The sequence below is a fragment of the Plecotus auritus genome, assembly GCF_963455305.1.
Source record: "Plecotus auritus genome assembly, chromosome: 5".
Classification (NCBI taxonomy): Eukaryota; Metazoa; Chordata; class Mammalia; order Chiroptera; family Vespertilionidae; genus Plecotus; species Plecotus auritus.
The window spans coordinates 43,770,834-43,797,380 of NC_137776.1; the positions used below are offsets into that span (position 1 = coordinate 43,770,834).

At 38.4% G+C, this 26,547-nt stretch overlaps 1 protein-coding gene and 1 pseudogene across 5 annotated transcripts in view; both read right to left on the minus strand.

Annotated features, from left to right (window-relative positions):
* Positions 1–4,930: 4,930 nt before the first annotated feature.
* Positions 4,931–26,547, minus strand: part of AGPS (alkylglycerone phosphate synthase) — a 147,798-nt gene continuing 126,181 nt past the window's right edge. For 3 of the 4 annotated variants that reach the window (XM_080668775.1, XM_080668772.1, XM_080668773.1), the window contains one exon: positions 4,931–8,766. In XM_080668775.1, coding sequence (XP_080524901.1) covers positions 8,645–8,766 — 122 coding nt within the window. In that variant the 3' untranslated portion in view covers positions 4,931–8,644. The remainder of the gene's footprint in view (positions 8,767–26,547) is intronic. The other variant, XM_080668774.1, reaches the window with a different exon arrangement.
* LOC308249520 (dolichyl-diphosphooligosaccharide--protein glycosyltransferase subunit 1-like) lies at positions 14,694–18,801 on the minus strand (annotated as a pseudogene). Its single transcript has one exon. The product of its transcript is annotated as a dolichyl-diphosphooligosaccharide--protein glycosyltransferase subunit 1-like (transcript).

Sequence of the window (26,547 nt, forward strand, 5' to 3'; positions counted from 1 at the left end):
TTTCCACTCCATAGGAGGAGACACTGTTTCATTACTGGTGCCCTTCTGTAGAGGGCAGTGACTAATAGTCTACTTTAAAAAGCAGAAATTCTGGCCCTGGCTGGTGTGACTCAGTTGGAGCCTTGTCCCATACACCAAAAGATCATGGGTCCAATCCCTGGTCAGGGTGCACAAGCAGCTGATCAACATTCTTCTCTCTCTCCCTCTCTCTCTCTCTCTCTCTTCCCCTTTCTCTAAAAATCAATGAAAATGCCTTCAGGCGAGGATTTTTTTTTTAATCAGAAATTCTCTGTAGACTGACTACCCAGCACAGGCAGTGTAGAGCAGCGAAGCAAAGAGGCACGGGGTTCTGTCAGACCTGGCTCCATATCTCAGCAATGCCATTACCCAGCTACCAACAGTGGGTGTAATTCAACCTTGCCCAACCTGGTATTTCACCAGTAAAAAGGGGATGATACACTCACTAAACAGGGTTGTTGCGAAAATAGTCATTACCTCTTGTGTAGGGTTAAGTGCCTACACAATGTCTGGCTAGTAAGGGGTAAATTAAAAAATAAATTATTAATGCAATGATCAATTCGAGGGTAGTTTTCAGCAAAAATACATAGGATCATTGAGACTGAGAAGGTACCTCAGAGATGTTCATTTTACAAAAGAAGAAATTAGGCCCCAATAGGAAAAGTGACTTGTAGTTGGTAGAGAAGAATACGAGCATACACAAAATCTCCAGAATGGAACTCTTCGTACTGTGTTCTTAGCCTTTAGAACTATACCTTCCCCCGAGTTACTTCACAGATTTACAGTGACAAGTTTCAGTCATTTTTAAAGAGTATCTTCTCAGTTTAGCACAATGAAATACAAAGTACAAAGGATATGACAGGCCCTAGCTAGTTTTGCTCAGTGGATACAGCATTGGCCTGTAGACTGAAGGATCCCTTCCTGGTTTGATTCCAGTCAAGGGCACATGCTTGGGTTTCAGGCTCAATCCTCAGTAGGGGGCATGCAGGAGGCAGCGGATCAATGATTCTCATTAATGTTTCTCTCTCTCTTGCCCTCTCCCTTCCTCTCTGAAATCAATAAAATATATTAAAAAACAAACAAACAAAAACAAATGATATGACAGAACTATGTAAGAATATCCAGTTCAGAGGTTGTCCATCAGCCAAATTTAGGACCAATCAACAGATCATATAAAAAAATGCAGCAGAGCCCTAGCTTGTTTGGCTCAGTGGATAGAGCATTGGCCTGTGGACTGAAGGGTCCCAGTTCAATTCCGGTCAAGGGCACATGCCCAGGCTGCAGGCTCGATCCCCAGTAGGGGGCATGCAGGAGGCAGCCAATCAGTGATTCTCTCTCTTCATCGATGTTTCTCTTTCTCCCGCTCCCTTCCTCTCTGAAATCAATAAAAATATATTTTAAAAATACGCAGAAAATGGGTTTGAGTATATTGAAAGAGAAATGCCCCTGAGGGTAAACACCCGCAAAAGTAAATGTGATGGCAGTAAGACCTCATTTGTTTTTCTGATAGGGTAACACAGGAAATCGGAGCAGCAAGCTTTATTAAATGATTTCAGTCTGGCTGCTGACAATATTAAATGAAGTAAATGTAATTGCATGTTTAATGTTTGTCTGGAATAAATGTTGATTCATTGGGAAAAAGCCTATCTGTGGACACAATGTAAAAACATGAGGTGACAATAGCATGTGAAGTGGAAATGTAGCTGCCTGAACCCTGAAGGCTCTTTCATGAATGTTATTGGGCAGGCCCTTGTGTACTATGGGTATCTGCCGTCACTTAGATGAGCATTCAGGCAGACAGTACATGTCTCAATTCTGATGATCTGAAGTTTGATGGGACACAAAATATTCTGGGTAAGAATCAAGATTCTAAAATCTAGAACTAAATCCAGTAAGATGCAAATTTTAGTGAGGCCTTTAAATATAAGTAATGATGCTTTAAAAAACATCAGCCTTCAGGGAGATGTGAACAAAATGGCACATGCAGAAAAGAAAGGCCTTGTTAAATTCAAATTCAGTGTGAGACGACAGTGCAAAATCCACCAAAAAAGCACTTTTTTTAGTGAATAAGGAAACCATTGGTACTACTCTGGATCATCCAGGCCAAGACACCTCAACCTTAAGACCATCAAATGGGCACATATAAAGAGAGATTCAGATGGTAAAGGATCTAGAACTGACAGGAACAAGAGTTAACAGGGGATTTGGGGGAACATGTCTTTAAATACCCAAAGAGCTGCCCTTCAGTAGAGCAATTGGACAATTCTTTATGACAGAAGAAGACCTAACTCACACTAATGGATAAAAGGAGACAGATTTCAGTAAATTAAAACAAAAACCTCTTAATACCTGAAGATTTCAGAAGTTGGAAAAGGCTTCCTGGAAAGGAAGTAAATTCCCATTTGGTCACGAGAAGACTGATTTTCTGTTTATGGCCTGGAGGATGGGGGAGGTTAGGAAATAATTTTTATGTTTGGGGGGAAAAATGAGATGAGATGATTTCTCAGGTTCATTCAGTCTGAACTTATATAAGCTAGGTAGAAAATTGTTTTCTTTAACTAAATATTAAGAGCTAAAAATCTTAGTGTGGCAAGTGATTATTGAAATTTGTCAACTAAAATGGATTCAATAGGTCTAATTCTCAGTCATGCACAGCCTAGACAGCTACAACCTTCCCTCCAGCATGGAAGCCATGGGCAGGGACAAAACCAGCATCTGTGCACATGTGCTTCACTACTGGAGAGGCTACGCATGGGTACAGCCTGTATCCTATTTATTCTCTGACTACAGCATGATGCTGTCAACAAAAGTTAAATGGAATCAACATGAAATAAGCAACAATTCCTGTAACAATGAGTGGTTTAGGTATTACTTTATTTTTTCCCAGAACATTTCAAAAATCACACATGGGCATTTGCTTATAGAACAGTACAGTCTAGGAAAAGCAATAAAAGGAGAATGCAAACATACACTGGAAGCACAGTAGATAGACTGTGTGTGGAGCCCTTGTGGAAAACAGTATGGCTCAGTCTGAATTGACAAAACTACGCTGGAATTTCTCAGGAATTTCCCTTCCCACTACATATCCACTTTTAAACTATAAATGTAAGGAGAAGAATTGTTTGTATGCATTAGTTACAGCAGTATAATGGCTTACATACAAGTGTTTATCCACATGTAGTTCCAAAAAGATTACTACAGTACTGGCAGTAGGAAGAATAGGTACTGCCTTAGAGGAAGACTCAGGATAAGATATTATTCAAGTCAAGTTGCATCAGAGCCAAAGAATTTCATAGGCTTAGCAAAAAAGGACAAAAATTAAGAAATATAATCTACACATATTTCTTGTAAGATTTATCATTGTCCAGGAACATAAATATTCATTATTCTGAAGGCACTATCACACAAAGAAAAGGACTAACACAACATAAAAAATAGGACACCCCCCTACACACACACACACACACACACACACAAGCTGCTCCTCAGGGAGCTGTGTAAGCAAACATCAGAGAGCATGAAGTGGGTCTCTCAGGAACTAAGTATGTCACACTCACCAAGCCACATCTGAGGGTTACTAATTTGGAGCAGTAGAAATGAAAATATAAAACTGAAAATACATATAAACACCATCAACTGAATAGATGTATGTGGGAGTACAGATCCACCATACAATTAAATATGCCAGAACGGGTGATCCAAAGCAACACTGTGGAAAGAATTTCCATTGTTTCTACATACAAGTACTTAATTCCTGACATGTTCTTAAAGAGGAAGAGTCCTGAACTGCTAAACAATCTCTGTCTTTTAAAGACTTACTCTCTCTCACTCATTTTAAATAATGGCTATTTCATGAAGAAAAAAAAAATCCCAACAAGGCACCAAGTTCTTTTGGGGATATTGTTTAAGTAGGTCAAAAGATAATTATAGAAATTGTACACCAGAATAAGCACTTCATGTCCTTTTGTATATGTGAACAAGACTATTTGAAGGGTTAAACAAATGTTTCATAGGGAGCTGATATTGTTCATGAAAAACACTGCCAATACTAATAAGCCTTAAAAACAAGCATACATGACCCTGACCAGGTGGCTCAGTTGGTTGGAGCATCGTCCTATACACTGAAAGGTCACGGGTTCCATTCCTGGTACGGCACGTACCGTACCTTGGTTGCAGGTTTGATTCCCAGTTGAAGTACCAACCCAGTTGTGGGTTCAACCAATTGCTGTGTCTCTCACATCCATGTTTCTCCCTCCACCCTCCTTTCTAAAATCAGTAAACACATCCTTAGGTTAGGATTTTTTTAAAAAGCATTATGTACTACTTAGAAATCCACACTAAAACTTATTTTTTCTCTTTCCTCTCTTAAATTTGGAAGTTTAGTCTCTGAAAAATGTTCCTAATGATAATGTTTTTATTTGTTCCTTGTGGGGAAAAAAAAGTATAAAATAATCTCCTTTGAGAACCAAAAAAGAAATCTTTCCATGTTCACAGAACTAACATACTTAATTCTGTGATGGTTCTTTGGCGTTGAGTGTCCTATATATCAATGGTCCTTACTCACGTGTGTTAAGAAATTGTAGTTAGAAGAGAACTAGAGTGCTCATTCTTTGCGGATCTTCTAAGATTCAAATGGGGAATGCTTCAGATTCACAGGAGACTAACAACCTCCTAGGAATAGAACACTGATTTAAAAAAGAATTAGAGGGATAAAACCTACCTAACAATATACTCAGCCATAAATAGAAAGGGAATTAGTTATATGTAGATTGCACTTGATTATGATTCATTAATAAAATGATAAAAATTTTGTTTTCAAAATTAGTGAAATCAGTGAAAATATGAAGTTGAAAAAGTAAACCTAGAAGAAAAACCCATATACATACAGAACAACAAACAGCTCCGCACTCCCTTTGAAGAAAGAAAACTCTCAGACCCAGGTCCATTTTATTAATAATATAAGTTTCTACAATCTGTTGACATTACAAGTAGTTTTTACAGTTGAATTTCATACTAAAGACAAACACTGTTTGGCTTAAGAAGCAGAAAGCTGAGTAATTCACATCCTCCATGTCAGACACTGTATTTCAATAGTTAAAAAATGTTTTATGCTTTCTGAATTAAAGCATCAAAGTATGTGTTGTTTCTCTTTTAGGAAACTGAAATTTATAAATAAAAATTAAATGAATATACTGTCACGTGGCTCATTTGGGAACAGGAAGCCTTGGGCAAAGCAAAGCTCCCATAATTTATGAAGCCAGAGGCAATTCTGGATTCTCAGTCCCAACTGGCACTTGCTACTTTTGGCTTTTATCCCCACCATGGGCTAAGCCCTAATTAAAATCAAAGTTGCTAAATATTTAGTGGAAAACAAAAAACTATGAAAGCTGTCTTTAGTTCCTATCTCAGTGTTTCTTAAAATGTAGATATGTTTTCCACAGTATTCCATTTTGGCTGCCGCAAGCACCAGCACATGCGATTTGTGAATCAACTCCTAATACATAACCATTTGTGTTCCACATTTATATAGAATAGGTGCTCGGCAAACCCAGCCCCATTTGAACAGCCAAGATTACACGCTTCAGCTTGGGGCTACAAAGCTTCCCTGCTCAGCAATGGGTAAGAAGTTGTAGTTATAAAAGAATAAAACAAAGGAAAATCTCTGGAGCCAACATGCACAAAGGCATTTTAAAAAAACGCAAGCTAGGACTTCGCAGTTCCTGGGAATAATCTGTAAAAGAGGTTTCCTTGGAGCCATCTGTATCTGGTTTCATGTACACACTGATGGACGCTCATCTGTTACATTTGTTTTACAAAATACAGAAGGCTTCCAGCTTCATAAATAACTCTTAAGGAACTGTACTATACATAATAATGTAAGCATTTAGGAAGAAAACTCAATTCCTCCTAAGAGGAAAGAATTTAATCCTATTTCTTTGTAGTAATATGCTGGGTACAATAAACATGTGGCTTTTACAATTCTTTAACTAAACCAAAAAAGTTCAAGTTACTCAGCACAGGACTAAACTCACTTATGTACTGTAAATTGCACCAAACATTAAGGCAAGTTACTCTAAGGGTCAATAAAGCCTGTTCATATTGAGTCTTTAGTATGCAATGTCATTTCTCACTAGCAGCAAGTACCCATTCCCACTAAAACCCCAATCCAAATGTGATATCAGTCAACTAAAATGTTAGAAATATTAGAAATATGACTAAGACCAGCCAGTGTTATGTAGCACTGAAAACCAAATACTGAATTTAAAATTTTAAATAAACTCATTCAAAATGAGTTAGGAAGCCTCACAGAAACAACGTTCTCCAGGCTTTAACTTTTATGAGGCCATTTTCAGATATTTCAGAAATACAAGGCAAGGTTTAAGTGCTTCTTGCAGTCAGGAACTTAGCTCTCCACATACGTAAGTATATGCAGCGGCACCTCTCAGAGCTGGGTATGAAAGTGGGGAGAAGGTTTTCTGATTTACTACGTCAGAGTGAAACTGCACTGATGAGTGCTCATGTGTTTCAAAATGATCCCAACTACAAATCGTGGTCATCACTGTAAAATCGACTGGGGCATCCTGCAAACATGGGAGAAGGAAAACAAAGACATAAATCACTGATTTCCACAAGGTTCATGTAGAATAGTGAACACAGCAATTCCAGGGGTTACATTTATAGTTTCCTAATATCAAATACAGAATTTCTGAGGTTGTTGAAATTTGAACTCCCTGGGAAAGAATGCTATAACAATCACATGCAAATAAAATGATCTGTTTATGAATCTGTTTTATTTTTAAAAAATTACTCAGAAACATGTATACACTCCAGTGAGATATTAGTACCATATTAAATTTTACATTTTGATTACCGATTAGAGAAATCACCTTCATGAATAGATGCATTTTATAAAGCTGTTATTTTATTATAATTCTAGAGGCAAATAAAATGTAACTTCCTCATCAAGTATCCAACTATTTCAAACATCAAGGGCTTTAAGCACAGATCTGCTGGAAATTTTATACTTAAAAATAAATACCAATGTAGAGAGGCAGCGATATATCAATATTTTGTTTTTGTTGTTGAAGTAATATTTAATTTTTATTTGCTTACAGATTTGTTTATTAGTTTGAGGCCAATTTTATTAATTAAAAATTATTTATCATCTTGAAGTCTTAAAAATACCATTTTGTCAATTTTTCTTTTCTGGTTAAGGCTACTTCAGATATAAAATGTATCAAACTGCCCAAAAATACTCTGGAGCTGTTGCTACATAGACAGACAGTGTGTCCTTTTACAGGATCATCTGCATTTTGACCTACATTATCTGATCAAATATTAATTTTAAAAAATTATCAAAAATTAGGTATTGCATTAAGAAAAGAATCCATCTCAAAATGTGAATCATGAACCTTGACAGTGATTCAAAGTAATCATTTCATGTATTTTAATATCCAGATTTGAATGTAAAAATGTATGCTAAATGTGATTAATGTCCTATTATTTAAGAAATATGATATTTCAAATTTTTGATTATGCTATGTGTATTAAAACATTACAGTTTTTTAAAATTTAGGTTAAACCAGTAATTCAAAAAAGGCAAACCATTATTAAAAACTAAACTGAAACTTTACTTTTACATGAAAATGTAGCATGTTGTTTGAATTGAAAAAAAAAAAAAAAGAAAAAGACTTATCATTGAAACTGTTGAGGCTTTCACATTCAATAGCTAAATGATGACTGTGTTTCTTTAGCCAAACAATTCCTCGAACTGGAGATGTTAAATGCAAGAAGTCTACCTTCTTTCCTATTGCAGCTTCTGCATTTCAGCAGCAGGAATGTGAAATCACAAACATTAGAATTCTAAGTTGATTAAAGGCATTCATTTCATGGTAAACCTGTTCTTCACATACAATGAGCAATAAGTCAGCTTTTCTTATAAAACATATTATATGAATGAAATAAGATATAACAATAGGTTATCTCAGTGATACAAATACAACTCATACTTCAGTAGAAACAGAAATATAGAGAACAAAGACACGTCCCCAAACAGAATAATTTGTATATTGATGATTTAAAGTTTTATAATTGTATACTAATTAAAAAGAAAGGGTAGGCCAACCACCTTACAGAACTGAAAGCATCCCAAGTAACAGACTGCCAATATTGTTTCATGAGTATCCTCCCTAAATGGCCTATTCACACTAGAATGCACTCTTAAACATACATGTGCATCACTCCTCAGTGGAATTCTTCCCAAGATATCTGCTTCCCAGATATGTTGTTTTTAAAAAGAGGCTAGGTAAGCATTAGATGACACTAAAATCTGCCTTTGTTAAGAAGAAACATCAACACAAAACAGCTGGCAGCATCTTCCTCTGACATAACAACTGGCAGACTTACTAAAATCTGAAATGATAACCAAATGAGAGAGACTTAGGAACACCATCTGTCAATCCACAAATGCAGAAACAAAACAAATTACAGAATGAAACAAACTTATGTTAAACCAACAAACACATGTAGCCAAAATATAGTCCATGATATATATGATTACTGGCATAACCATAGTTGAAGACTTTAAAAAAAAAAGTGACATTTTTTCATAACAATAGTAATGGATTTATAAAAGGTTTCTGTTTCCAAAGATGTTATTGGGGTCCACATATTCCTTGACAGACTTCAGCATCCCAAAGCCGACATCAGAGATACTTTCTTTTAGCCATTGCTTCCGTAACTTGCCCACTGAAAAAAACAAAATAAAAAATGCTTCAATATACACTGTGATGCTGGGAACCAATCAATCTTGTGACCACGAATGAACAAACACTGTGTGATAAATGCTTTTATTCAAAAATGAGAAATGTTTTGCTTTATTTGATTTATTGAGCCCACCAGACTATCAAGCTCATTAAGCCCAATGTATTCCCAGAGGAGGCCTGTGCTCCACAGTGTCTCCTTTTTCTGTAAACTATGAAATGAAGATGAAGAAAGCTTGGACTGAAATTATGGCCCATTTTACAAATAACAAAATGAGAAAAACATGCATTTCAAAAGAACCAACCTCCTGTCTTAAAACCCAAAACAGCAAAAGTTTCAGAGAAAATGAAGTTAACTCAAGAAAAACATCATATTCAGATGAATCTGTTGGGTATAATATAGCAAAAATGACAAGCTACATATTTGTAAAATATTTCTAGGAGAACAAAAGCTTTACAATTTTTTAAAAAATCTGAACCCTGGGTTTTAAGGAAAAACAATCTGGTTATGAAGCTTTTCTATTTGCATTTTATTTTCATATTATTAAATAAATATGCATGTTTACTTTTTCCTATTGTTTTCCCCAAATTAGAGATTTCTTTCGGCACTAAGTAAATCAAACACCTAACCCATTTTAAACTTAATCTTCTGCTTTTATATACTGGATAATGTTCCCCTTCTTTATTCTTGGTCTAATTTTTTTCTGAGAATAATGAATATAATGGCTAGCAGCATAAATCATCTTTTAAAAGGTACTCCATAAAAAAACATAACCTTTCTAAGTTCAACTTTTATAAGAAAGGATTTGTACTAAATCTATAAAAGAATTCTGAAATGTCAATTTGCTTTGGCATTACAAAGCAAAGCAATCTGCTGACTTATCTATGGTGAAATGAATAAATCTTTTAATTTACGGATAGGACTATTTGTGGCTAGCACTTTTCAAATATATTATTATAATAACTGAATTCAAATGGTCATTTTCCGAAAATGTTCATTACTGATCCAAAGTCATCAACAGTGATTTAATTGGCCAACGGAAATGGGAAACCTTTCTTCATTAAAGTATTCAGCCTGTCATTCTAAAATGCACTCCCATTTATCAGGCTGCAGTGACACACAATAGCATCTGCCTTTTGGAAACTTTAATGCTATTTCAAGCTCAATTCAAAGCATCTTTTGTGCCCAGTGCTCCAGGAAACGATCAAATTGTCATTAAAATAACAAATAACATGATATCCTCAGAAAGCAAAATATTTCTACTTAGCTTCTACAAATAAAAAAGCATTGCTGGTGTTAAGATGGGGTAAATGGAGGTACAGAAGGGAAAAAATCTTAAATTCAAAAAAGAAAATTTTTGTTTAAAAGAGCTCTAACACTAGAAACCAAACAGTACAAATTCCTATTCTTGTAATCTCTACTACCTAAAAGATGTTCTACTGGGTCCTCCCACTATCTCCCAAAAGGGACAACTTCAGCCTCAGTTTTCTCATCTACAAAGGGATTAAAATCTATCATCTTTTTCACCTCAAATACCCTCTGATTTTAAGAACTTAAAAAAAGTTACAAATCAGTTATTTCCAGACTTGTTCCAAGGCGGGGCGGGGGAAGGTGGGGGGGGGGGGGGAAGCAACTACTCTGTGAGTGGCAGAAGTAGCATTATTATAAGCTCCCCACACTGAGGCAGCTCAGCAGAGAGGGGTGAAAGCAGTCACTGCCAGTCTCCACTGTTATCTGTAATATAGTTTCACTGAATGTGTCCTGTGGTTATGGATCTAATTGTCCTGAAAAGACTGCAAACAACTGCTCCAACAAGATGGAGCACATTAGAACCTCAGCAGGATGCCCAACAGCTAACTTGTCTGCCTGGTTTTATACCTCTAGTAATAATGCAATTCCACAAGGAACTGAACCATCATTTGAGAAGCCACCCAACAGCCATTGCATATTTAATGAAGTCGCTCACCAAGCGCTGGAAAACAGAAGGTGCTTGGAGTGCATCATTAGTTCTGTCAGAAGGATAATTTACACATCTATCTTGTCAAATTTTCTATGGTTTATACTTTTACAATAATCAATCTAACATACATTTGATTAGTGGACTAGAAAGTTTATAAAAAGGCAGTACAGTCAGCATAGCTGTAGCCCCTCATAAACATATTTAATAAAAGAATTTAACCCCTTCATGGCAGAAGTCTGTGAGCGTCTTCTGTCAATGATAATAGAATTTGAACTGAGATCAGAAATCATGGCTTATGCAATTAAAGGGACTAGGAATCTTTTTAGTTTTGCTTAACAATTAAGGCTACTACAATGTAGGATTAAGTGTCCAAAAAATACAATTTAAGCAAAAATGTTCAATGATTCTTTGTAGTAAGATAATTACTGGAAACAGTCTTTATAAAATTCTGGAGAACCTTCTCCGGCTGTCTCAGATGAATTAATAAATTAAAACAACAACAACAAAACACCAAAGGCCCTAATCCAAAAAAGGGATCATACTTCAAAGTAGAAGAATTTTATTCTAGAGCTAACCAACAATAATAATTATGCCATTTCTACAATCTTTATTTGTACTGCAAGGCATTTAGAAATTAGCTGACTATACTGATCTGGACACATGAAGACACTTGTGCACAACTCTAGTAGCTGCTTAAACATTTGTAGAGCTCATTTTCAGACACAGAAATGATACTCTGTCCTTTATGTAGCATGTCATATTGGAAGAAGGGATAATCTATATATATAAAAGCCTGAGCGGCTGGCTGACTGGCCGGTAGCTATGACATGCACTGACCACCAGGGGGCAGATGCTCAATGCAGGAGTGGAAGCCACAGGCATGGAAACATAGAACAGACTGATTAATCTCAGAGGGAAGGGGTTAGGGGGGAGAGCAGGAAGAGATTAACCAAAGATCTTGTATGCATACTAGAGGCCCGGTGCACAGATTCGGCCTGGCCTGCGGGGATTGGGCTGAAACTGGCAGTCCAGCATCCCCCTAAGGGGTCCCAGATTGCGAGAGGGTGCAGGCCAGGCTGAGGGACCCCACCGGTGCACAAATCTGTGCACCGGGCCTCTAGTAGGTTAATAAAAATAGCAAAAATAGGTCCCTCAGGACTGAAACATTCCTTGTATGTATAGTTACCCATGAAAAGGCATGTGTACATTCAGATCACATGAAGCTTAATGCTCTTTCCAGAACAGTATTATCTGATGTAGGATATTCACGACACTGACTCAATTATATTCCTTTAATTTCTGATTTTCTAAAAGTATAAACCTAGCCTGAGAGTCAACACTGGAGCTACAGAAAGCCAATTCCACCACCTCTGTAAAAAAGATAGGGACCCTGTATTCCACAGCTCATAATTATTCTAAATATATAATTCCCAAACTACTTAAGTCAGGTACTTAAGAGTCTTACAAGCATTTTTAAAGATATAAAAAACATAGGCCAGCCCAATACTAAACATTATAGAAAATAAATGGGGGAAATTCTTTATCTGCTTAAATTAAAAGTGGAGTTCACTTTTTTACAATTTAATTTCTGATAATGTACATACAGACTGTATAAAACAAGTATTTTGTGTTTTTCCACAACATACAGTACATTTTTAAATACTTATTTTTGGAACAGAAAAGATGAAATTTTGGGGGATACTAAAATCAAAGGCTCAATAATCCTTTTTGAATGCTAACATCTCCAAGAAAAAATGCATTTTGTGGTATGATCAACAGCATAAAAGAATGAACAAATATGTGTATGTAAGGTGGGAGTGGGATGGGTAGTGAAAGTGTTGTATGTAGTCAAGCCATCAAAAATTATCTAGAACTACTCTTTGTGTTCTAAGGGCCTGAAGACTTAAAAGGAACTACCGTATAGTCCTATCTTAAAAGTGATAATGTTTCTTCAGAGGAGGCACAAGTCTCAACCTGAAAAGAGGACTTAGTTGTCCATTTGTGAGTGCAAAGCACATTTTGTGTGTTTAATTTTGGTGGAGGTACATGCTAAATATTAGCCAAACGAGAGATGCTAACACCCAGCCTTTAAAGGTGTATGAAATGGGATTATGACTATCCATGAGTATAATGCTTAAGGATACTTAAAAGTCATGTTTGACAAGATGACAAATTCATGAATACTATGTTAATAAATCAATTAATATCTGATAATATTTTTCTCCTATTAAATATTTAAAATGTCAGCCCTGGTTGGAGCGTTGATTGGAGCATTGTCCCGATGCACCACAGTTATCTATAGCGTATTTCTTCTTATTGCTGAGTAGTATTCCATGGTACTGTTTAGCTATTTACAGTAGTCTCCCCTTACCCTTGATACAAGACCCCCAATGGAAACCTGAAACCATGGGTAATACCAAACTCTATGCATACTACATTTTTCTCTATACCTACATACTTTTTCATTTAAAGGAAACACTTTACGGCTTCTCTTTGGCATATCTGGATTGCCAGCATCACTACTCTTGCACTTTAGGGTCATTTTAAAGTAAAATAAGAGTTACTTGAACACAAGCATTGCGATACCATGACAGTCTATCTGATAACTGAGATGTGTAAGTGACTAATGGGCAGGTAGTGTATATAGTGTGGATTCACATCCCGGCCAGGATGAAGCATTATGCTACTCAGAAGAGCCTACCATATAGAACTTATAAATTGTTTATTTCTGGAATTTTCCATCTAATATTTCAGACTGTCAATGACCTTGGGTAACTGAAACTGTGGAAAGTGAAGCTGTGGAAAAGGGGTACTACTGTACTAGATGAAGAGCATCTGGGCTGTTTGGGGCTATTATTAGTAAAGCTGCTCTGAATATTCATGTACAGGTTTTTGTTGTGGACGTAAGTTTTCACTTCTCTGATATAAATTCCCAAGAGTGAAACTGTTGGGTAGAATGGTAGCTGCATGTTTGATTTTATATGAAACTGCCAAACTGTTTACAGAATGATTGTGCCACTTTACATTACTATCAGCAATGTATGATTGATCTGGTTACTCCACATCTTCCCAGCATTTGATATTGTCACTATTTTTCAATTTTAGCATTCAGGTGGGTGTTTGCATTTTACTATTGAGTTCTGAGAGTTCTTTATATATTATAGATATAAGTATTGTGTTGGATATGTGTTTGCACATATTTTCTCCCACTCTGAAGCTTATTTTTTACATCTTTTTTTAAAAAAAAATTTTTTAAAAAATATATTTTATTGATATTTTACAGAGAGGAAGGGAGAGGGATAGAGAGTTAGAAACATCGATGAGAGAGAAACATCTATCAGCTGCCTCCTGCACACCTCCTACTGGGGATGTGCCCACAACCAAGGTACGTGCCCTTGACTGGAATCAAACCTGGGACCTTTCAGTCTGCAGGCTGACGCTCTATCCACTGAGCCAAACCGGTTTCGGCTATTTTTTACATCTTCTTAACAGAGTCCTTCACAGAGCAAACATTTTTAATTTTGATAAGATCCAATTTATCAAATTTTCCTTTAATGAATTGTACTTTTGGTTACCAGTTTACAAACTCTTTGCCTCACTCTAGATCCTAAAGATTTTCTCCTGTGTTTTTTTTTAAAGTTTTATTACTTTATGTTTTACATTTAAGTCGATTATTTTGAGTTAATTTTGGTGTAAGGTCAAGGTTCTTTTTGTTGTTGTTGCCTATAGATGTTCAATTGTTCCAGCCCCATTTGTTGAATAATCTATATGCTTTTGTATCTTTGCTAACACTTGGACATAATTGCGTGGTTCTATTTCTACGTTCTTTATCCTGTTCCATTGATCAATGTCTCTTTCTTCCAATACCATACAGTCTTGATTACTGTACTAGTAGTTATGTCTTGAAATCAGGTAGATTGATTACTGTGACTTTTATTCTTTTTTTCAAAATTGTTTTAGCACTCTAGTTCCTTTGCCTTATTAGGTAAATTTTAGAATAATCTTTTCTATATCTACTAAAAATACTGCTCAAATTTTGGTAGGAATTGCATTAGACAGATCAATCTGGGGAGAATGGACATCTTTACTATGTCCAGGAATACAGTCTCTCCATTTATTTACATCTTCTTTGATTTTTTTCATTAGCACTCTATAATTTTCAGAATAAAGATCCTATGTTTATTTGGTTAGAATTATGCCTAAGTACGTATATATTTTGTTAGATTTGTGACTATTTCATTTTCTTTGAAGCAACTGTAAATGGTATTGCAAATGGTATTTTAAATTTCAATTTCTGTATGTTTGTTAATATGTAGAAACTAGTAGCCCTGCTCACAAATCTGTGTGCCAGTAGCTCTCTGCAAGGCCTGGCTGCTCCACGCCCGCTGCCCAGAGGCTCTCCATGGCCCAGAGGCCCATCCGCAGCCGGGCACGGAACGCTCACGCTGCCTGCTCTCAGCAGCCGCCCCCCCTTGGAATGGGGGACTCTGGCGGGGCTGAGAGGACTGGGCGCTGCCATCTTGTTGCTATGGGTGCCGCCATCTTTGTGATGGAGTGATGGTTAATTTGCATATTACCTCTTTATTAGATAGGGTGTGATTTTTGTGTGTACTCTTATATTCTGCAATCTTGCTGAAAATTTTTTGTAGATTCTTTGAGATTTTCTATGAAAACATACATATCATCTATAAATAGCAACTGTTTTATTTCTTCCTTTCCAATCTGTATGTCTTTTATTTCACAATACAGGTTTTTAACAAATGGCCTCAAAACCGATCTTTTGCTCATTCTTTTGAAGAGTCTCTTTTTACTTTTAAAGTTTCTGATACTATTGGATTCTGTTAAGATCACACAAAATAGCTAAGAGCAGATGCTCCATAATTATTCTCTGAACAACAGTAAATAATTTTGGTTAGGTAAAGACACCAATATTTAAACTAAGACTGATTAAATTTAATCAAGGCTTTTTAAAAAACTTCCTGACAAGGCCTTAGGTATAATTTTAGCAAATGAACAACTTAAAAACTTAAGTCATAAATTGAAATTAAATATGTGGCTGACATAAACTCTGCTGTTTAAACTGACCAGTTCGTCAGTTACAAAAACAAGCACTATGAAGATTAAGTTAAGCAGGCTTTCTATTTCCTATAGCCTCCAGTTCCAGACTACATCTGTTTTCTTTGATACACAAAACCAGAGTTAAAATAGCCCCATTTATCACAGCATGATTGTAGGCAGACAAACCGGCCTGTCTGTTTCCAGATAGTGAAAGCAACTGTTATTAATCACAATTACAGGCCAAACCTTCTAAGAGAAATTGCATCAATATTCTCACAACCCCCAGCCCTCCTGCTCTTGAACTCAAAAATGGTACTGAAAGTGTCATGACTCTGCCTGAAGGTCAGTAAATAAAGATGCTACTATGAGGTAAACTTGAGTTTTAAGTTCAGGGTGCAAATTAAGGAAAATCTTTTTTATACATAAGTAATCTCTCAAAATCTCTATTATTAAGTTTAGCAGGACAATTAAACCCACTCTTTAAAAATCTATATAAAAAGGTTTCTGCTTTATGAATCTATACTGAATAGCACAGGATATTTGAAATTTACAAATTAGATAATTAACTTTAAGCAGAAAAGCATTTATGAAAATAGATATTTTTCTATGCCAAATTTTGCAGTCAGTAGTGTGAAGGAAATTATTTCTCTTTCAAACAGAACTTCCTGTAGAGTGAGACCAACTGCAGTTTATGGATGAAAATATGTTAAGACAATTGTTGAACCATATCCCTTGAATTTGGAACTTTTTCAAAAAAACTGTAACTCCTTCTTCAATGGTTAGGGTGAGGGTTTAAGAATATAAACCATATACTAGACTTACTGGGGTGAACACTTTGTAAGTTATATAAATGTCTAATCACTATATTTTACACCTTAAACTAATATAATATTACATAAAAAAATTTTCCCCACAGTCCTTGCTTTATTTCTTTTGGCCACACATGCTTTAAAAAGTACGCACTCACTTGCAAAACACCCAAACATCAGGCATTAAAAGGGCATAAAACATGGAGCTTACAGGCTTGAAAGAATACACAGCCTTCAGAACAAAATAAAACCAATCAAATACTGACAATTTCTTTGTTCAAAATACAGATATTTTATTTTTAATGCAATTTAAGGTTTTGGTGTTTTCTTTTAAAACACTTTAGGGACAGAAACGAGGCTTCTTGTGTTGCCTGTGGCAGAGCTTGGCTTCTCTTCTTTGAAGGCCTTTTGCAAAATACAGATGCCATTCACTGGCCTCAATGTTTACCACCGTCACTACCCTTCCACCCCCTCACACACACACCTGCCACCTGTAAACACAACATCTTGGCCCACCCTGGGGACAGCTGGCAGGGGCTACAGAGCATCCAGGATGTGGTTGATGTTAGTGACCAGCTCCTGTCGCTTTTCTGAGATGAGCTTCTCTTTTATGAGCTTGCCAGCCACCAGCTGCTTACCTTCCATCACTGACTTCAGCACCAACTCCTTGACCTGGGTATCCAGTTTCTGCATTTCTTTTACTTGGATGCACAGGTCAGAGCACTGTCTTAGGCCTAGACTGCAGCAGAGCAATCTCATTGGTCAAGGCCTTGTATTCCATCTCCAGGCTCTTCTTGCCACTATTGAGGGACCATTTATACTTAACTGATAGTCTCATCAATGTAATGGTAGAGACCTATTCTCTTATTGACCATGGTTAAGACCTGCTCTGGATGCAGGCTACCTTCATCCTGGCTTCTGTGGTCGGGTCCCTTGTGATGGAAAAGCACAGTCTGATGTGGCTCATGACTGTGAAGAACAAGAGGTAGAAATAGCCACCACCAGCAGGGGCTCCTGCAGCATGAGCACCTTGTTGAATGTGTGGTGTACTATGATGTCCTGGATGTTCTGTTTTACCAGTTTTTCTTATAGGCAACAATCACAGGGCAGCCAAATGTGCCCAAGTAGATGTAGTAGAGCTCATCTGGGACACGGATGATTTCTTAAGGACTGTCAACTTGGATATTCCTGTCCCTTTGGGCATAATCTCCAGTCAGAAAATCTATCGCTTGCTCATAAAATAGCTGGTCCACAAACCTCATCTTCAATGCATACTCCAAATCATAGTTTGAGAGGTTGTAGTCATCAATGCAATGGGTCTTTCACCCACCAAAAAGAGGGAAGCAAGGCTCTATTTCCACCTCTATGGAGTCATCCACAATAAGGAAGTGGCTAATGAAAACACTGCCAATCTCATCCTGGTAATAACATCCTGGGCATCAGCAGGGAGGATGGTCTTAAAGGAACGAAGGGAGGATAAACCACTCTCTGGCTGTCTCTGGTCATCGTAGTGTGGAAAAGGCCCCTTAAGTACAGCCCCGGTGTGCTTCAAGTCCACATTTGCTTCCGCAGCAATATTATCCTAGTGAGAAACCTTAATGACTTGCATCATGCTGGTGATAGTAAGGAAAGGGCTATTGTTCTCATAATTTACTTGAATAGCATCCTGACTATAGGCAGGGACATCTCTAAAAGATCCATAATCCAGGAGGTTTTCAAACCATGTGGAGTTCCCCAACTTGGTGTAGCTCTTAACATTTTGGGAGGCAAACTTCACATGCATTGTTTGTGTCTGTGTTGGATAGGGAGTGTAGAAATAATGGTTGGCCTCAAACACCACAAACTGTTTCTCTGATTGAGTGATCTGGGTTGAATATGGCTGAAGCACATAGGTATAAACTGTTTCCACAATGACTGAAAGCTTGGTCCCAGGATCAAATGCACTGGGAGCTTCACCATAAAGAATCTCCACTTTTACCCTTAACTTTGGTTTCTCGTACTCCCAGAGTTGTTCTCTTCCTCATCATTTCCCCTCACATATAGACAGAGGTGCACCAGCTGTGTTTTGAGCACTGGCTCCGAGGCCAGAAAAAAGGAGGCAGCGTGAGATGTGAAGCCATCACTTGGGTGCATCAGGATCACCTTGGCAGTCACCTTGTCCAGGTGTCTGCTAAGGTCTATTGTGCACTTCATGTCCTTGCTGGACAGTGGCACCTAAGAAGTAGGAGCAGAAGCAGGAGATGGCAGGGACCTCCATAATTAGGTGAAAAACACTTTTTTTAAAATTTTTTTCTTCCCAGACCTTTTATTTCAAGCTCACTAACACATAAATCTTTAATGGTCTTTACAGTTTTTCTTTTTCTTTTTTTTTTGGGGGGGGGGAGGGGGGGTAGCCCACACATTTTTTAAAAATATTTTTTTATAGATTTCAGAGAGGAAGGAGGAAAGAGAGAGAGAAAGAGAGAGAGAAACATCAATGATGAGAATCATTGATCGGCTGCCTCCTGCACACCCCACACTAGGGATCAAACCTGCAACTTGGGCATGTGCCTTGACCAGGAATTGAACCGTGATCTCCTGGTTCATAAGATGGCATTCAACCAGTGAGTCATGCTGGCCAGACTTGATTTTATTTTTTTAAGAAGCTACTGTTTTTTAAGCACCTACCATATGCAAGTCACCTTAGATGCTTTACATACATTATCACATTTAAGTCTTAAAATAATCTATGATGTAGGTACTATTATTCCTATTTTGCAGATGGGAACACTTCAGCTCAGAGAAGTTATTACCCTAAGGTCACACAGCTAGTTAAGTGCAGTGTCAGGAGTAGTCAAATACAGATTTCATTTCAAAGCCTCTGTTCTTTCCCCTATGGTTACAAACCTCTCAAACTTTTATTTGTTTTAAGACCAAGTTTGAATGGAATCTTACATACATAATGCACCCAGGGAAAAACACTAAAATGCTGGTGTTATATAGTAGAGATAGCACATTATTTTACCTTACTTTTCTACTGAATGACTATAAATTCTCTTACCCAGAAATATTATGGATTAATTGAGCCTTTCCATGATTAGACCCTATAATCAAACAAAGCCAGATTATTAAACATTTGAAATTAAATTAGCAATGAGACTAATGTCATTCTAATATGAAATATTCAGAGCTATATGATAATTTGAAAACTTCCCCAATTCTGTAAGCATTTAGCCACTCACTTAACATATTCATTGAGCATCTACAACATAAAACAGCCACTGTTCTAGAGACTGGGGAACATAGTGATGAACAAGATAAAGTTAATAACCTCACTGAACTTATTCAAATGAGGAGCACAGAAACTATGCAAAAGATCAGGAAAGACACTTCTAAGACGGTGGCATTTTTCTCAGAGATGAAAATGAAGGGGAAAGTGAGACATGTAAATATCTGGGGGGAGTGGGGGCCAAGAGAAAGACTATCAGAAGAAGAGGGAACAAATAGCAAAGGCTTTGAAGGGTTGATATGTCTGAGGAGTAGCAAGAAGCCAATACTGCTAGAGGAAAAAAGTAGTAAGAGAAGAGGACAGAGAGAAAGACACACCATGTACAGCCTCGAAGGTTCTGATGAGGACTTTGTATTTTGTTCTGAATGTGAGGAGGAAACACTGAGATTTAAGAAGATCCCTCTGGCAGCAAGAGCAGCAGCCAAAGAGGGCAAGAGTGGAAGCACAGACCAGTCAGGATGCTGCTGCACTAACCCTGTGGCAGTGGTAGTTGATGCCTTCTGGTACTTGGGAATCAGTAGCATTCAGATGGTGTTTTAAGTCCTGAGGTGATCACTAAGGGAGTGAATGAACACATAGAACAAATTGGCTCAGGGCTAAGCTCTGGGGCACTCCCATGTTTAGCAGTTTAGAAGAAGATAAGCTAGCAAAGTGAAAGCATCTCCATTGTCCCAGCACATATGAAATATATTTTGTATTCAGGTTTACCTAGTTTCTTCTTCTAAGCAACAGATGAAACTAGGTAGTTTAGTTTGTTTCCATGTAGTCATATTTTTGACCGCACAGAAAATTTAAATATGAGAAATATGATAGAAATAAAGGATTTCTATTTAAATGAGGCAGAACTTCTTGATAAATTAATATGCAGTAAAGCCTTGCTGCATTCAAGTTAAAAATTTCTAAAAATAAGTTATTTCAGATTCTCGGAAGATGGCACTTGGCAGGATGGAGGTGAGGGAGAGGGAGTGAGTGAGGGTATGAAAGGAGAGTGTGTGGATGTGCGTGCTGTGTGTGTGAGTGAGGGAAAGTTAAATCTCGCAGGAGCAGCAGGGGCTGGCAGACAGGCTCTCCTTGACAAGGAGAGACTACCACCGCTGTGGGTACTCCCCGGACTGCAGGAATCCAGCACGGAGCCCATGCCATCTTGAAGGGGAGAACGGCCTTTTTTTAGAAACTCATCAACACCACCAACCAAACAGGCCTTGGAACTGCCCTACGACCCAGCAGCCATTCCAGCCATAATCCTGCTGCCCTACCCGCAGATCCGTGGACCCTGGGACCTCCACCTCCAAAGGTGCACCGTTCAGCAGCAGTAAGTGCAACCTCCCCCTCCCCAGCGGCAGAACTCTGGACAAAACATTCACGCGTTTCCAGCGCACACAGGCAGCCAGGGCACTCAACTCCCGTAGGCAGCGCCTGGGAGCCACTGGGAGCCCCCGCGGTTGTGATTTTGTACAGACAAAGGCGCGCGGCCCTGCAATAGAAATTCTGAACTCCCTTTTCCTGAATAACTGCCCACGGACACCCCAGCTGTGCAACTTCAGTGCCAGGGCCCCTCAGAGTGCGTCAGAGCTCTGCGCAGGCAAACTCACAGCCACAGACAAGGGAAGTCATCCTGAGCCCATATACCCACAGGGTCCTCTGGGGAGCCGCTCTGAGCCCCTGCTGGGTGTGATTCTATACAGACAAGGACGCGCTGCCCCGCAGTAGAAACTCTGAACTCCTTCCTCCTGAATAACTGCCCACGTACATCCCAGCTGTTTAACTTCAGTGCCAGGGCCGCTGCTCAAAGTGTGTCAGAGCTCTGCGCAGGCAAACGCACCGCCAGTCCACGTGCGCACTTCCAACGGGGAGGCACCCTGAGTCCATCTACCCACAGGGCGCTTGTGGGAGCTGCTGTGAGTCCTGGCTGGGTGTGATCTTGGATAAACAGGGACATGCTGCCCCCCGGCAGTAGAAATTCTGAATTCACTCATCCTAGACACCTGCACAGACAACCCAGCAGGGTAACTTCAGTGCCAGGGCCCCTCAGAGTGCGTCAGAGCTCTGTGCCAGCAAACTCACCACCACAGATGTGCACATTTCCAAAGGGCAGGCATCCTGAGCCCATATATCCACAGGGTCCTCTGGGGAGCTGCTTTGAGCCCCTGCTGGGTGTGATTCTGTACAGACAAGGACGCGCGGCCCTGCAGTAGAAATTCTGAACTCCTTCTTCCTGAATAACTGCCCACATCCACCCCAGCTGCTCAACCTCAGTGCCAGGACCCTCAGAGTGCGTCAGAGCTCTGCGCTGGCAAATGCACCTCCACAGATGCAAATTTCCAACAGGCAGGCACCCTGAGCCCATCTACCCATAGGGCGCTAGTGGGAGCCACTGTGAGCTCTCCCTGGGTGTGATCTTGGACAAACAGGGGCACACTCCCCCCGGCAGTAGAAATTCTGAATTCACTCATCCTGGAGACCTACCCACAGATGCCTCAATTATGCAGCTACACTGCCGGGGCCCTTCAGAGAGCTTCAGTGTGCCTTGTAGGCAAACGTACTGCGGGTGCCCCTGTGAGCTGCCACTGGGAGTGAGCACCTATCCACCACAGGTACAGCAGCAAAAGCTGAGTCTGTCCACCCCACAACTACAGAACTCTGGACACCACAGTCATGCCTTTCCAGAGTGCAGGACCCCAGAACCCCATCATCCCAACGGACGGTTCCTGGGTGCCACTGTGAGTCCCTGCTGGGAACGCGTGATTTCAACTAAGGGTGCAAGACAGCAAAAATTGGGACACTCCCCTCCACAGCTGCTGACTTCTAGATACCACAGTTGTGCCTCTCAAGCTTGCAGGCCTACATCAAGAGAACCCAAATAGCTCAAGTAGGGAGCTACCCTAGATTACCAAGCCCAGGAGAACTGAGAGATTACACCAGTAGCACCATCCCCAAAAGAACCTGGGTAGCAAAGCAATTGGATCTACAATTAAAACATTATAGGAAGACATGGGAAGACAAAAAAGCAACCCCCAAAGGAAAGAAAAAGAGGAATCACCAGAAAGGGAGTTAAATGAAATTGAGGCTAGGAGCTTAACAGAGAAAGAATTCAGAATAATGGTTATAGGGATGTTTAAACAGCTGGGTGACAAATACACACAACTCAATGAGAATTATAAGGAGCTGAATGTGAATGTCGCCAACATGAAAAAGAACCAAGAGGAGATGAAGAACGACATAGCTGCAATAAAGAACACAATGGAAGGCTTAAACAGTAGATTAGAAGAGGCTGAGGACCGCATTAGCGAATCAGAAGACAAGGAAGGAAAAAACACACACACAGCAGCAACTGGAAAGAAGACTTAAAAAGCAAGAGGAGAGCCTAAGCGAGCTTTGGGACAACACAAAATGAAACAATATTCGCATAATAGGAGTACCAGAAGGAGAGGAAGAGAAACAAGGAATAGAAAACCTGTTTGAAGAAATAATGACAGAAAACTTCCCTGATACTGGCAGGAAAAAAACTATGCAAGTCCAAGAAGCACAAAGAGTCCCAAACAAGATGAACCCTAAAAGACCGACACCAAGACACATCAAAATTAAATTGGCAAACACCAATGACAAAGTAAGAATCTTAAAGGCTGCCAGAGAGAGACAGAAAGTTACCTACAAGGGTTCTCCTATTTAGAATATCAATGGATTTCTCAACAGAAACACACCAGGCCAGAAGTGAATGGAATGAAAATTACAAAGTGATGCAAAGCAAGGAACTGAACCCAAGAATACCTCCTGAAGGTGGAATCAGGAGCTTCACAGACAAAAAAGGGCTAAGAGAGTTTATCACTACCAAGCCAGCAATGCAAGAAATGCTGAAGGGACTGCTGTAAAAAGAAGAAAGAGAAGGGCAAGAAGAAACACAAACATTAAGGAAAAATATGACAACAAACATGTACTTGTCAATAATAACATTAAACGTAAATGGATTAAATGCACCAACCAAAAGACATAGGATAGCAAAATGGATAAGAAAACATGACCTATATATTTGCTGTCTACAAGAGACCCACCTCAGAACGAAGGATTCACACAGACTGAGAGTAAAAGGATGGAAAAACATTTTTTAGGCAAATGAAAATGAGGTAAAAGCTGGGGTTGCGATACTTATATCTGATAAAATAGACCTCAAGGTAAAGGCCATAACAAGAGATAAGGAAGGCCACTACATAATACTAAAGGGAGCAATTCAACAAGAAGATATAACTCTGGTAAACATACATGCACCCAATACAGGAGCACCCAAATACATAAAACAACTTCTGGAAGATATCAAGGGAGAGATTGATAGCAATACAGTCATAGTAGGGGACTTAAATACCCCACAGACACCACATAAATCAACCAAACAAAAAATCAGCAAAGAAACAGCAATCCTAAATGATACGCTAGACCAGATGGACTTAATTTACATCTTTAGAACATTCCACCCCAAAGATACAGAATATACATTCTTCTCCAGCGCACATGGAACATTTTTAAGGATAGACCACATATTAGGACACAGGCAAAGTCTCCTCAAATTCAAGAAGATAGAAATCATATCAAGCATCTTCTCAGATCACAATGGCATAAAATTGGAAATCAACTACAATAAAAACAATACAAAAAAATCAAACACTTGAAGACTAAACAGCATGCTATTAAACAATGACTGGGTTACCAGAGAGATCAAAGAAGAAATAAAAAACATCATGGCAACAAATGACAATGAAAACACAATAATCCAAAATCTATGGGACACAGCAAAAGCAGTCTTGAGAGGGAATTTCACAGCTCTACAACCCTACTGCAAAAAACAAGAAACAATGGTAATAAATTATCTAACCCTACAACTCAAAGAGTTAGAATGAGAGCAACAAGAAAAGCCCAGTGTAAGCAGAATGAAGGAAGTAATAAAGATCAGAGCGGAGATAAACGACATAGAGACCAAAGAAACAATACAAAAGATCAAAAAAACGAAGAGTTGGTTCTTTGAAAGGATAAACAAGATTGATGAACCTCTAGCTAGGATCACCAAGAAGCAAAGAGAGTGAACCCAAATAAACAAAATCAGAAATGAAAGAGGAGAAATAACAACAGACCCCACAGAAACACAAAGGATTGTTAAAAAAATATTATGAACAACTCTATTCCAACAAACTAAACAACCTGGAGGAAATGGACATATTCCTAGAAAAATACAACCTTCCAAAACTCAATCAGGAAGAATCTAAAAATCTCAATAGGCCAATAACTATGGAAGAAATTGAAGCAGTCATTAAAAAGCTTCCAGCAAATAAAAGCCTGGGGCCAGACGGCTACACAGGGGAGTTTTACCAAACATTCAAGGAAGAACTAAAACCTATCCTCAGACTATTTCAAAAATTTCAAGAGGAAGGAACACTTCCAAGCTCATTCTATGAAGCCAGCATCACCCTAATACCAAAACCAGATAAAGACAACACAATGAAAGGGAATTATAGGCCAATATCCCTCATGAACATAGATGCCAAAACCCTCAACAAAATTCTAGCAAATTGAATCCAGCAGTACATCAGAAAGATCATACACCACGACCAAGTAGGATTAATCCAAGGGATGCAAGGATGGTACAATATCTGCAAATCAATAAACGTGATACATCACATAAACAAATTGAGAGATAAAAACCACAGTCATATCAACTGATGCAGAAAAAGCATTTGACAAAATCCAACATCCATTTTCGATAAAAACTCTCAGCAAGGTGGGAATAGAAGCATCATACCTCAACATAATAAAAGCCATATATGACAAACCCACAGCCAACATCATACTCAATAGACAAAAACTAAAACCATTTCCCCTAAGAACAGGAACAAAACAGGGATGCCCACTCTCACCACTCCTGTTTGACATAGTACTGGAAGTATTAGCCATTGCAATTAGACAAGAAGAAGAAATAAAAGGCATCCAAATTGGAAAAGAAGTAAAACTGTCCTTATTCGCAGATGACATGATACTGTACATAGAAAACCCTAAAGACTCCATCAAAAAATTATTAGACTTAATAAATGAATTTGGCAATGTAGTAGGATACAAAATTAACGCCAAGAAATCTATGGCATTTCTATATACCAACAGTGAACTTACAGAAAGAGAGACTAAGAAAACTATCCCATTTACCATAGCACCAAAAAAATTAAGATACCTAGGAATAAACTTAACTAAGGAGGTAAAAGACCTCTACTCAGAAAACTACAAGACATTGAAAAAAGAGATAGAGGAAGACATAAATAGAAGGAAGAGCATACTGTGTTCATGAATTGGTAGAATCAACATCATTAAAATGTCCATACTACCCAAAGCAATCTATAGATTCAATGCACTCCCTATTAAAATACCAACAGCATATTTCACAGACCTAGAAAGAACTCTACAAAAATTCATCTGGAATAAAAAAAGACCCTGAATAGCTGCAGCAATCCTAGAAAGAACAAAGTAGGAGGGATCTCAATACCAGATTTCAAGCTGTATTACAAAGCCACTGTCCTCAAAACAGCCTGGTACTAGCACAAGAACAGACATATAGATCAATGGAATAGAATATAGAACCCAGAAATCGACCCAAACCACTATGTGCAATTAATATTTGACAAAGGAGGCATGAACAT